The 13170-nt window shown below is 42.5% G+C and overlaps 1 protein-coding gene across 2 annotated transcripts in view; it reads right to left on the bottom strand.

Annotated features, from left to right (window-relative positions):
• Positions 1-361: 361 nt before the first annotated feature.
• Positions 362-13170, bottom strand: part of DET1 (light-mediated development protein 1 / deetiolated1 (DET1)) — a 31911-nt gene continuing 19102 nt past the window's right edge. For both annotated transcript variants that reach the window (XM_078589879.1, XM_078589880.1), the window contains exons 5-11: positions 10630-10698; positions 9156-9212; positions 8992-9072; positions 8468-8632; positions 1488-1583; positions 627-726; positions 362-516 (exon numbers count right to left, since the gene is read on the bottom strand). In XM_078589879.1, the coding sequence (XP_078446005.1) occupies positions 380-516; positions 627-726; positions 1488-1583; positions 8468-8632; positions 8992-9072; positions 9156-9212; positions 10630-10698 (705 nt within the window). In that variant the 3' untranslated portion in view covers positions 362-379. The remainder of the gene's footprint in view (positions 517-626; positions 727-1487; positions 1584-8467; positions 8633-8991; positions 9073-9155; positions 9213-10629; positions 10699-13170) is intronic.

Here is a 13170-nt window from a genome sequence, read left to right as displayed (position 1 = left end):
AGACAGAGAGACAGACAGATAGACAGTGAGAGACAGAGATGCAGAGAGAGATAGAGATAGACAAGTAGAGAGAGCGCCAGAAAGAGAGAAACAGATAGAGATAGAGACAGAGATACAGAGAGAGATAGTGAGAGAGACAGATATGGGGAGAGATAGAGAGAGACCCAGATATAGAGCGAGAGGCAAAGACAGATACAGAAAGAGAGAGACACACACATAAAGATAGAGAGAGATAGAAAGAGACAGAAAGAGAGAGAGACACAGAGATATAGAGAGGTAGAGCGAGAGACAGAGAGAAAGATAGACGGAGACAGAAAGAGAGAGACATAGAGATATAGAGAGGTAGAGAGAGAGAGAGAGAGATCGAAGAGGAGTATGGTTATCTCCGGAAATGGATATTAACTATGGTGGGTTGCATGGCAGTTTGCTGGATGGATAGAACAAACGGAAGGATGGGATGGAACAGAAAAGACGACAGCCTCTTTGCCCGGTTGTCCGCCACTCCACCTTCAAAACCTGCAAATTATTCATTCCTTGATCAAAACTAATATTAAACAAGACTAATATTGGGCGGCAAATAATGAAAAAAAATTTAAATTAATAAAGATAATTTTATATTCTCAGACCTGACTTTATCTTAAATTTCAGAGTATTTGGTTGACGCCTAGAGATAAACTTCACTGGATGTTCGATAATCTGTCTTGGTCGTTCTGCAGCAGATATGAGCTGAAAAATCATAAAAAATAACGAAATTACTTGATCAATTAACAAAGAGAAGTAGGCATAAATACCAGATTTTAATAAATAAGTTTTAAAAGACGATGATTTATGGAGTTTGATAAAATCCAAATCGGCGAAACGAAATTTCTTCATCCAAAATTCAATAGTTTCATAAACCAAGAAAAATAGTTTCATAAAGTCGACGCAGAACTAAATAATTTAAAAGGTAGATTACCAGGTTTTTATGAAAAATGACTACAAATACAATGATTGATGGGCTTCGATAAAATCCCAAATCTTGGAAATGAAATTTCTTCATTCAAAAGTACATTTCTTCCCGGACGAACTCAAACAGCTTCACTCATCTTCCGAGTCTAAGAAAAAGGGTTCGATGAAGTTTACACGGGTAGAATACCAGATTTTTAGAGATATGATTTAAAAGACGTAGAAAAAAGAATTAATTCATCCATGAAAAATTAAATAGCTTCCTAGGCTAAGAAAAAACAGCTTGATTAAGTTCGTTTATCTTCTAAGACTAAGACAAGCGGCTTGATAACGGTCATTCATCTTCAAACGCAAGTCAGGGTGTGCATAATGAAAAAAACTTATCCAATGAAACTTATACATGAGCAAATAAAAATAGTTAAGAATTCAGTATTCTAGTACGACAATGAATCCGTAGACATCGTTTATTCTACGACATTATAATATTATCACGATTTTGCAATTATGTTTTTACAAGGTAGTGAAAGCAATTAATCTTTTACCTTCTCATCATACCGGAAAAGCGACTGGTCAAGGTAAGGTGAAGGGCTTTGAGACTGGCAACCAAAATTTAACGACACCAACATCTTCCTCACAAACTACATAGAAGAAATTTTGAGGAAGATGTGAAAGTATATCAATTCCAATGAGAGCAGAAGGGGTATAGCAAACAAAGTTGAAACAACTGAGTTATTGAAACTTATACACCAAGATATTATAGTAAAATTAGTGAATGACCGGTATTAATAGTAAGAGATCTGATACGCTCCCAACACCTGTCAGAGGTAGTTTTGTCATTTTCCCTAGAACAGAGTCCTTTAAATAATAGTAGGCCTCCCTATAGGAAAGTCAAGAACTTGTTGGATAAGCAGTGACCATTGTTTGCTCTCTCTCTCTCTCTCTTTCAACCCTTCCTAGACTTTCCCAATGCCTCAATCACTAAAGTATACACTTGATCTAGTAAATACTAGGCACCAAAAAAGTTCATCCTCCAATACAGATTAACACAAGATCCCACTTCCTTTGACACAACCACAATCGGGACATGAGATCGAACCGGTGTTCTCACACTAAGGAAATTGGCTTTGATCCCAATGGATAATTCAAAAGAGACAATTTTTGATGTGGCAATGGTATGTTGTGCTCAGAAATTTCTTGATAAGCTCACTCAAATAACATCTCTATGGAAAGTGTAAGAATAATAACAATCCCATTGTCTGAACAATTCTGAAGACCGACACCAAATCTGGCAGGTCTGTGATAACATAATTCTGGAGCAGAAATACAAGAAACAACGTGTGAACATGGCTCGAGAGAATTCAAATGACTTAATGGACATTATCAACCATAACCACAGTCGTGTTCCCCATCACCAAAGAAGATGACGAGAAGATAATGAATCACAATCATCCCCGTTTTTTGTCCCTGATACGCTGACAATGATGACAATGACGATGACAATTATGTCTCGCTATCACCCTCCCTCTATTAACCTCGGTGACAATTTCATCTAGTCACCAAAACTCAAGTTCCAGATGATGATGATGACAACCACAAATACTCCTGTCCACTGGTATCCTGATATGTCAGCCATCCACTTGTATTAAACAAGGGACAGCCTTCAAGACAGTCAATGACAGTACACAAGATGAAATATGGTAGCCGGAGAAAAGTTGCATACAATCAAAGCAATTTACTTTATAAAAAGTCCTATTTTTAAAGATTACAATGATTTGAATGGTAGCGTATTTACCAGAGCAGAAGCAATATCTGTTCCAGTTATTATCATTATGGATACTGAACAAAGATAATGCATACCACAATATCGAATTTACAAGAGACGAATATTTCCATCGAAGTCAACACAAAATTACCCACAAATCGTCCAACTTACCTCAAGATAACCTGATTTTTAAGGTAATCTCAAGATTACCTCAAGGTCCTCTCAGCTATCTAAACCTCATAAAGTCTAAAGTTTTTAATTAAATCAATTAAGGCATTTTGAGATCGCATCTCTATTCTATATGGTCAACTGGTAATAATCACGCTGATAAAGAACAAATCTATTGAAGACGTAGGCAAAAAATAACACAGGAAAGACTTCAACAAAATACTTAACAAGCTTTCACTCAATTTCCTCCACTTCAAGGGGAAAAAATCCCTATAGTACATGCAGACAGAAGGCTAGTTCTGAGTGTTCACTAGTGTTGACATTATTGTCTCCTTTCCTTTTTCTTTTCTTCTTTCTATTATTAGCTCCTTTCTATTATTAGCCCATTAAGGGCCCTTTCTATTATTAGCCCATTAGGGCTCCCTATAAAACCCCTTGTAATCTCTTTGTTTGGGTATCAAGAATTGTTCTTTCTTCTTGTCTTCATGGTATCAGGGCCCTAACCCTAACCCTAATCCGGGTTCCTGGGCTCGACCGTAGCTCCGATCTCTGGCGTTTCTACATTCGCCACGATCTTGAGCTCCTTCTCCTTCCGGTTGGCTACCTGCTCCTGGCGGCGCAGCTTCTTTCCGGCCACATTTCCGGCTTCCCGCACCGCGCTCCCTCCTCGGCTGTGCTTCTCTCTCGGCAGCGTACGCTTCCCTCTCGACCGCGCGCTCTCCTCTTGGTCGCGGCCGCGCTCCCTCCTCGACTCTTCAGCCGCGCACGCAGCCAATAGCCGCGGGCGTTCCTGTAGCCGTGTGCTCCTCGTGCGACACTTCATTCTGTGATCAAGATGACGGAGCCTGTATCGGTTTCTGGTGTGACGCCAGCATCAACGCCACCCAGTGTGGGTCAAACGTCAAATGCTTCGGAGGCACCTCTTGAGTCGGGGAATTGGTCGGCTTCACCTGGACCGTTTTCTCTGCCTCGGATGCCTCCAGATGGGATGTTCACCGGCTTTAACCTTCTTCAGTGGCAGCAATATGTCCAGATTACTCTCAAGGGACGACTGATGCGTCATTTACTTGAAGAAGGGCCTTCCAAGACAGACTCCAAGTACTATGACTGGCTAGACGTTGAAAGGGTGGTCCATCGATGGCTTTTGGATAGTATTTCACGGAGTATCAAGGGTGAATTTCTGTCTCTTGAGTCTGCCCGGGCCGTGTGGGAAGCGGCCCTTGACAGCCACTCCAAGAAAAATAATATTGCCACACTGTATGAGCTAGTGCATCGGGCCGCCAATCTGCGTCAAGGAGACAGGACGATCATGGAGTACAGCACAGAACTCATTTCTCTGTGGAATGAGATTGATCACTACATGCCTCCGGCCCCTCACTCGGTGGATCGCAAGTACACTCTTCAACTTCGGGTTTTTCAGTTTTTAAAGGACTTAACCCGGAATATGAAGCGGTACGGGCTCAGCTTATACACCGGGAGAAAGAGCTTTCCTTCAAGGATGCGCTTCGCAGCGCGAGAATTGAAGAATCTCGCTTTCAGCAGTCCCAGACCCCGCCTTCTGCACTTGTAGCACATTCGTCTTCCTCCACGCGCTCCTCGGTGACGACCACATCGACTGGAGCAGGAGCTTCGTCTCGTGGTCCATCTACTCGGACTGAGGAATCCTCCAAAGGTGATCCTTCCCTTTTCTGCAATTACTGCAAAAAGCGGGGTCACTCCAAGGAGACGTGCTTTAAGCTTCAACGGAAGCGAACACAACAGAGCAATCTCGCTACGGTTGCACCTTCTGTCAACCAAGTACCGATGCCTGGTCAAGTGCCTCTGTCCTATGGTCTTCTTCCAAGTGAAGCGTCTTCGGCGAGTGCTTCTCTTCCCGGCTTTACATCTGAAGAAGTGGAACGTCTTCGGCGATTGCTTGACCCTCCAGTCGTGGGCTCGTGCTCTCTAGCTAACGCGGGTATGTCCACCATTCCTTCTCCCCCGCCTTCACCATCTCCGTCGTCATCATCATCCACTTGGCTTCTTGACTCTGGTGCCACTGCCCACATGACACCCAATCCTAGAGCTTTTGTGACCTATGAACCCGTTTCCAGCTCCTCCAAAGTTAAAACAGCTTCCGGTGATCTTCTCACTGTGGCTGGGATTGGTCGTGTGTCTCTCTCTCCTTCGATGAACCTCACTAAAGTCCTTCATGTTCCACGGCTTGCTCATCATCTTCTTTCTTTATCTTGCCTTGTTCGTGATCTGAACCAAGATCTTACATTCACTCCTAATACCTGTTTTTATCGTGATAAGGTGTCGGGGAGGACGATTTCCATTGCTGAGGAGCATGAGGGTCTCTATCTTGTTCGATCTCCCTTGTCTCCCCTCGCTGTTGCTGCCGCTGCAGTTCCCCTTTCGGCGCCTCATGAGCGTTTGTGGCTTCTCCATCGACGCCGGCCATCCATCCTTTGCTACTCTTTATCGTTTATTTCAAAACTTTTCCAAGGCCACTCTGTGGACCGCTTTGTTTGTAATGCTTGTCGAATTGCTAAACATCATCGTACTCACGTATCCTATTTCTTCTTCCCATTTGACGACTCCTTTTGCTCGTTCACACCGGCGTGTGGGGACCCTCCTGTTCATAGCACGTCCGGTGCTCGGTGGTTATGTATATTCATTGATGATGCTACTGCGTTTCACGTGGGCCTATCTCTTGAAAAATAAATCAGAGATCTCCTTGTTATTCCTCAGTTCTACTCTCTCATTCAAACTCAATTCTGCACTTCTATTCGCTTCGCTCCGACAATGCCCGAGACTATGTCAATTCCACGTTAAGTACTTTCTTCCAAGAAAAAGGCATCATCCATGAAACCACATGTCCTTACACCCCCCAGCAAAATGGAGTTGCAGAACGAAAATTTCGTCACATTTTTGAAATGGCTCGGAGCCTCTTATTTCACATGCATGTGCCAAAGTATTTTTGGGCTGAAGCTGTCCTAACTGCCATTCATCTTCTCAACCGTCTTCCGTCTCGCGTACTTAACTACTCTACTCCCATTGATTGTCTCCAGCATTCCTTCCCCAACATTTCTCTCCGAACCAATCTTACCCCTCGTGTCTTTGGGTGCGTTTGCTTTGCTCCTAACCACCATCTTGATCGTGACAAGCTTGATCCTCGGGCCATCCAATGTGTCTTCGTCGGCTATGCTTCTACTCAAAAGGGTTATCAATGTTATCATCCACCCTCTCGTCGATTTATTGTCACCAAGGATGCTACCTTTGACGAATTCACTCCATATTACCCCTCTTCTTCTCCACCTTCTCCTTCTTTACCACCTCAATCAGATCCCCTTGAATTTATTATTCTTCCTAACTCATCTCCCTCGTCACCTCTCCCAAGTCCTTCCTTGCCTGTTCCTCTCGAAGAGCCTCCATCTGATATTCCCATGAACACCTTGTCCTCTGATCCTCTGCCTGCACCAATCCCAAATCCACATGTCCTTACTAAAGATCCATCCTCTGCTTCATCGAACCCTCCTGCAGAGTCCCCATCGGATCCCTCTATCCCACTATGTTGTGCCCCTTTACCTATACGCCGTTGCCCGCCAGAAAAACGCTATGGTATCACTCTTGCTCGTCGCAAGCCTCGTGTTCCTCCTACCCCTGATGTTCCCTCATCCTCCTCATCTACTCCTCTTGAAAATCCTTCATTAGCACTTGTGTCTTGCCCTCATCCTTCTCCATTGTATCCATTAGCCGCATCCATCTCATCTCATCGTCTTTCCCCATCCTACCACGCTCTTCTCACCTCCCTTGACACTATCTCCCTTCCAAAGACGGTGGACGTAGCCCTCTCTCTTCCTCATTGGCGTCGGGCAATGGAGGAGGAGCTACAAGCACTTGCCCTAAATGACACATGGGATCTGGTTCCACTACTGCCGGGCAAGAACTTGGTTGGTAGTCGTTGGGTTTATGCTGTAAAGCACAATTCCGACGGCTCTATTGAAAGGCACAAGGCACGTGTTGTGGCGCAAGGGTTCACCCAACAGTATGGCATTGATTATCAGGAAACGTTTGCCCCTGTGGCCAAGATGAACACTGTCCGGATTCTCTTGGCTCTTGCCGCCGATCGGGGCTGGATATTGCAGCAATATGATGTCAAGAATGCTTTTCTTCATGGTGATTTGACTGAGGAGATCTATATGGCCTTACCTCCTAGATATGCCTCCTTAGTGCCGTCTACTCCGAGTTCAGTTGTTTGTCGCCTGAAGAAAGCGCTGTACGGTTTGAAGCAATCTCCTCGTGCTTAGTTTGGCCGTTTCACCATGGCCATGAAGAACCGGGGATACCGTCAGTGTAATGGAGATCACACGCTTTTCTACCGTCATTCCACGTCCGGGGGAGTGGCTATTCTTCTCGTGTACGTGGATGACATTATCATCACGGGTGATGATACGGAGTCCATTACTCAGCTGGCTATGTATTTGTCGTCGGACTTTGCCATACGTCATCTTGGCCCATTACGATATTTTCTTGGTATTGAGGTGGCTTATTCTTCGAGTGGGATTTTCATCTGTTAGCGGAAAGATACAGTGGATCTTCTTTGCGAGCTGGGAAAGGAAGACTCCAAGCCTATTTCGACACCGATTGATGTGAGTCATCGACTTGGTGCGGATGAGAATGAAGATCCGGCTGAGCCCGGACAATATCGAAGACTTGTGGGCAAACTGCTCTATCTCACCCACACCCGTCCCGACATTGCATATACAGTGGGTGTTCTAAGTCAGTTTATGCAGAACCCTCGAATGAGTCATCTTCATGCTGCCCATCGCCTCCTCCGTTTCTTGAAGGGCACCATTGGCCGTGGATTAATGTTTCGTCGTCACAGTGGTCTGCGTCTAGAAGTCTACACTGATGCCGATTATGCAGGATCTGTGGTTGATCGTCGGTCGACCTCTGGGTACTGCACCTTCTTGGGAGGCAATCTTATTACTTGGAGGAGTAAGAAACAGAAAGTGGTCCCTCGATCAAGTGCTGAAGCGGAGTTCCGTGCCCTTGCGCATGGTCTTTGTGAAGCACTTTGGATTACCCAACTGCTTCGTGAACTAAGGTGTCCGGTTTCTTCCCCTGTTCAGCTGTTCTGTGACAACAAATCGGCTATCAGCATTGCTCATGATCCCGTCCAGCATGATCGTACAAAACACATTGAGATCGATCGACATTTCATTAAAGAGAAGCTTGAGTCGGGAAATTTCTGCACGCCATATGTTCCGTCAGCTGAACAGCTTGCAGACATCTTCACCAAAGGGCTTCATGCCCCTCGGTTTGAGGAGCTCTGTTCCAAGCTGGGTGTGGAAAACATCCACGCTCCAGCTTGAGGGGGAGTGTTGACATTATTGTCTCCTTTCCTTTTTCTTTTCTTCTTTCTATTATTAGCTCCTTTCTATTATTAGCCCATTAAGGGCCCTTTCTATTATTAGCCCATTAGGGCTCCCTATAAAACCCCTTGTAATCTCTTTGTTTGGGTATCAAGAATTGTTCTTTCTTCTTGTCTTCAACTAGTATGAAAAAGAAAAATTATTAATTTCTGAAAACAAAGACGAACTATACCTGTGAGAAGCTGCTAGCTTTGCCTTTAGTATTTTTGAGTTGCTCGAGAGCATGAATACAGTTAGAATGAGAAGATATAAAATTGATATGGGACGAAAATCTTGAAGCTACGAGGAAGTGATCACAGAACTGTTCAAACAGGATGTATAATTCTTCAGAAGAATTCTGCAAAATAAATGAAGAATAAACATGAATATCAGAGGTTCCATGCTATGGATCGATATACATTTAACATTTTACTAGAACATGCATGTTCTTGTCGTTACACATGAGAAAGTTCTTCAGGAATGAAAGAGCTTACGCAAGGGTAAAGGGGAAGAGATACAGGTAGTGGCCAATTGAATTTGGCCGAGAGAAAGATGCCAGAAATTAAAGAGAGAAATGCAGAAAAGATGAAAGAAACCCCCCCCCAAAGGATGAAAATGACGGAAATACCCCTGTAGACGTCTGGAAAGCCTATATCACCCCTAGATATGATAGGGATCATTTGTTTTTAAAGAGGCGATAGGAATAATTCTATTTACCTGGTGGAAAGATATTACGTCTGCTGTTTCCATGTTATACACAGCAAAAAATGCAGGATATTGCTCTGCACTCCGCGGCACCTGTAGACATGGGACAGCTTCTGGTTGATGAATACAAGTGTCTGCCTTACTTATTTAATATAATGAATCTTTGATCTGCATACCACTCCGTCTACGCTACCAAACTTGATCAGTAAATGATGACGGTCCAAGAATTGCACCTTCAAGACACCCAGAAAATCATAATCTCCAACACAAAAATTCAAGGAAAAGGAACCCCAGTCTTGAAACAAGACAATGCGAGTGGCCATATCAAGCATGATGAAAAAATTTATTTGTGAGGTCCGCATACAGGTTTGGTCATGAATACTTCCACGTTGAACAGAAACAGGAACTGTCAGAAGAAAAGGGAAGAATAACCACTCTTTTTCTATTTGGGGCTTTACGTAAAACCGTAATCTCCTATGTGCCTATTTACAGTTAATAGAAAGTAGTCAAAGTGATTCAGAGTTCCAAGCGTTTTTTCTGGCACAAACTATTGTTCTACCTTCTCTTCTCTCGCCCTCCATTCCATCAAATGTTGACACAAACTAAGCTGGCCAAGTAAACATATAGAGCTATTATTCAGTTTCATTGCTATATAGTTTTACACAAGTAAGAATATCGAACAGAAACACCATGAGTAAAGTTAGAAAACAAGATGAGCTAGTCGTAGATTAGAAATCTCCAAAAAAGTGTTAAACCCACCATTACACGAAATTATGAAATAAACGGGAAGAAGGGCCAAAAAGCCTCTAAGTGAACAATATTGAGCTAATATTTCATTGTCATACTGGTAGGATATTTTTCTCTCAAACACTAGGCTATACCACAGATAATTAGAAACCCTAAAAAAGGCATCAAGTAAAAAGATGCAAGCAAACGTCTAAATTATGGAACTTGTCTACAATACAAATTTCTCATAGCACCTGATAAGAACCTTGATGAAGGTTCATATCTGGAGGGGCGTAGAGGGAGAGGCGAGGTAGATGTTCCCGGGATCAGAGAGAAGAAATGGGAATGATCGGAGGGGTCGAATGGAGGAGGCAGGGATCGATCAGGGATGAGCCAACTGAAGACATGGTGAGGGGTTGACAATCACGGGGGTGGGGATCGTTGGAGACTAGAACAGAACCAAATGGCAGGAATAGCGGTTGGATCGGAGGGGAGCAGCCTGAAAATCTGGTGAGCCAATGATGGGGATAGGGGATTGCTGAACGATCAAGGGTATGGGACCGAGCAGAGGATTGCGGTTGTGAGCCAAGAGGCCGATCTTACCATAAGTCTTTACTGCCCATCTGAAGGGAGGGCTACACATATATAGATAGACGAAGTAATCTATCCTAAACCTCAAATTATTTAAGTGCCTCTAATGGGCTAAAAAGCTACAGATACCCTTGGGGGTATAGATCGTATCAGTAATACACCATCCAAATATTTTCTTCATTCACTGTTCCAAATCAATCTTGTGAAAAAATACCATTAAAAAATATTCGATGAGTTCTGTATAAATCAAAATTTTCAAACAGAAACTACGAAACATCAGATACATATATCCATAGAAAAGAATAAATGAAGAAACACTTAAAACTTGCTTACTTTGGACATCACAAGATCAACATAATCCTGGAAATGAAAGTAGAACTTCTTCTTCAGCAACTGGACACGCTGGAAAAGATACTCCAAGTAGTTAGCAAAACCAAAGCTAGCAACTTCAGGAAAACAGGTCAGATTCTAGTAAAAAATCTTACACCAAACTTTAAGAATGCAAACTTCTAGGCCTTTTATGCTTTATACATAATATAAATAAATAAATCCTCGTTGTTATGAAACCTAACAAATGCATCAACCAATTTTTGTGAGGGCAGTTCAGTGGAAAGTAGGTTTGCAACTTACTACAACTGGAAGAAGGTGACCTATAAGCAAAGACCCAAGAGGAGGAAGGAGACCTAGAACCCGGCGAACTAGAGCAGTTCAACTAATCAAGAAGATTGGGCACTGTAGACCATTCACTTAACAGTCCTAGTCGACAGTCAGATGGCGGGTCAGATGGCAGGATGACTCAGAGGAAGAAAGAAATTGTTCTGCGATCATCTAGAGGAAGATTCTAATGGAGGTATGGCTGGAGTCAGCAAAGAAATTATAGCTCGTGGTTTTGATAGAGGTACAATATTTTTTTTAAAAAAGAGGAAACTGTTTTTGAATCTACCACAAAATGACTGCAATTATTTTTCTGATCATTTATGTGAGAAAAAAGAAATGCCTTGTTTATGTTAAAAATTACAGCCCTCAGTTATTTCATGAGAAAAAGACGAAACTAAGGGCCCGTCAAATTTTGAGAACTCAGTTTCACCCATTTCAAGTCATATAAAAAAGATTTTCATCTCAATTGGGTTTGAATTGAACACGAACTCTCTATGAACTTCTGGCAGAACATCTTCAATCAAGTGAGTGTTCTTTCTGACTAGAGATAATTTCTAAAACATAGATTCTGGAACAAGAAAGCCAAGAAATCTTCAAAGATTAAGAAGGGAAGTTACAAGAGATCAAGGATCGACTAGATGCCGCAATTAAGATCCCCAAGGGAAATCACAAGGATGCATGAGTTATTAAAAAGACAACGAGGCCAGTAAATCACTGGAATCAAGGATATCGATAGTTTTGAGAGTAATGTGAATCTGACACAAACCTACTGAATCAGGAAGCAGAGAAAGGAATGTTCCTAACCAGGAAACATATGTTTCAAGATGCATCACTGGCTATTGATACATGGAAAGGCACTTGGAGAATTCAAAAGGTAGCTGCTTCTGCATAGGGTTGGAGCATGGGAGACCTTTCTCAATCAGAAATAGGCTGATCCAGCTAATTTCATCATTTCAATCTTTACATATCTTGTCCTTGTTCTACAAGAAATCCTGTTATTCTCAATCTCTCACTCTCATAACCAGATTCTACCAAACCATTTCTTGGATTTCTTGAATCAGAAGTATTACAATCTTGATTTTTTCAGAATACACTCACCAGAACGTATCATTTGGTAAGGGCTATTTCTATCCTTGGCAATTATGTCAGATCTAGAAAACAAGATGGATCCCAAGTTCAAACAAGTTGCTATTGATCAACAGCACACAACGAATGTACTGTAGCAGAAAATTGTTGCTATCAATACTCGGCCAAAAGGCAGAGCTCCATCTGCAGGTCCCTCTACCGCAACTAAAGCAAAAAGGGTAGCTTGCCATCCTCCACAAACGCTGCAGACTACTGATCATTGCCAAGGCTTGGAAGTCAAATTTAAGAGGTGATTTACCTGTCTTCAAGTGAAGGTTTCTTCTTTTTGCCTATACACTATGCCACATAAAGACAAACTACACCCTACTTTGCAGTCGGAAGATTCTTCACTGAATTGGTTAGTATACACTGAGGAAACTATTGGTATTCAAATTGCCAGGATTCTTAGGATCAATTTGCAAGTCCTTTTGGTATTTCTACTCATAGTCTGCATCAATGACGCAGGCCTAGTACACAAACAGTGTAGGAACAGGATTTGAATCCATAATTCTTGCTCTTCTTCAAGCAGTCAATCCTGAATCCATAGAACTAGCTTCTTCAACCCTTGATTCCACAAGCACTGAAGCACTTTAGCAAAGAGAACACTCAGAGGAAAGAAACAGGAATTTCAACATAACAATACAATTTAATAATCATCCCTCAAGTGTACATAGGGCCTTAGATAGGCCACAACAAGTGCAGGGTCGTTCATAATGACAGTACCCATGAAAAGAAAACTCAAAACATTGAGAAAAACATCACTGACAAGTTAAAACAGAGGATCAGCTGCCTGACAGGTCTAAACAGAGTAGGGTGTAGTTTCTGAGGCCTGTAGAATCTACCAGAAGTTGTTTGTGTGGCTCAAGGAGATCTTGATAAGACAAAAAATAGAAGATCTGCAGCTCTGACAAGCTGGAGCAGAGATATTCTGCAGATTGTGGCAGAAGCAGAATCCGTGAGAGGATTCTGTCAGACAAATCTGTCAGAGGATCCTGTCAGAGAAACTCTGTCAAAAGGATTCTGTAAGAGAAAAATCTTTCAGGGGATTTTTTGTGGGCTCTAGGTACTTCTGTAGAGATCCTGTCCACTTCT

This window comes from Wolffia australiana, chromosome 18 (genome assembly GCF_029677425.1).
Source record: "Wolffia australiana isolate 7733 chromosome 18, ASM2967742v1".
NCBI classification, from domain to species: domain Eukaryota; kingdom Viridiplantae; phylum Streptophyta; class Magnoliopsida; order Alismatales; family Araceae; genus Wolffia; species Wolffia australiana.
The sequence above is the reverse complement of the archived record's forward strand: the minus strand, read 5'-3'. Positions and strand labels throughout refer to the sequence as shown.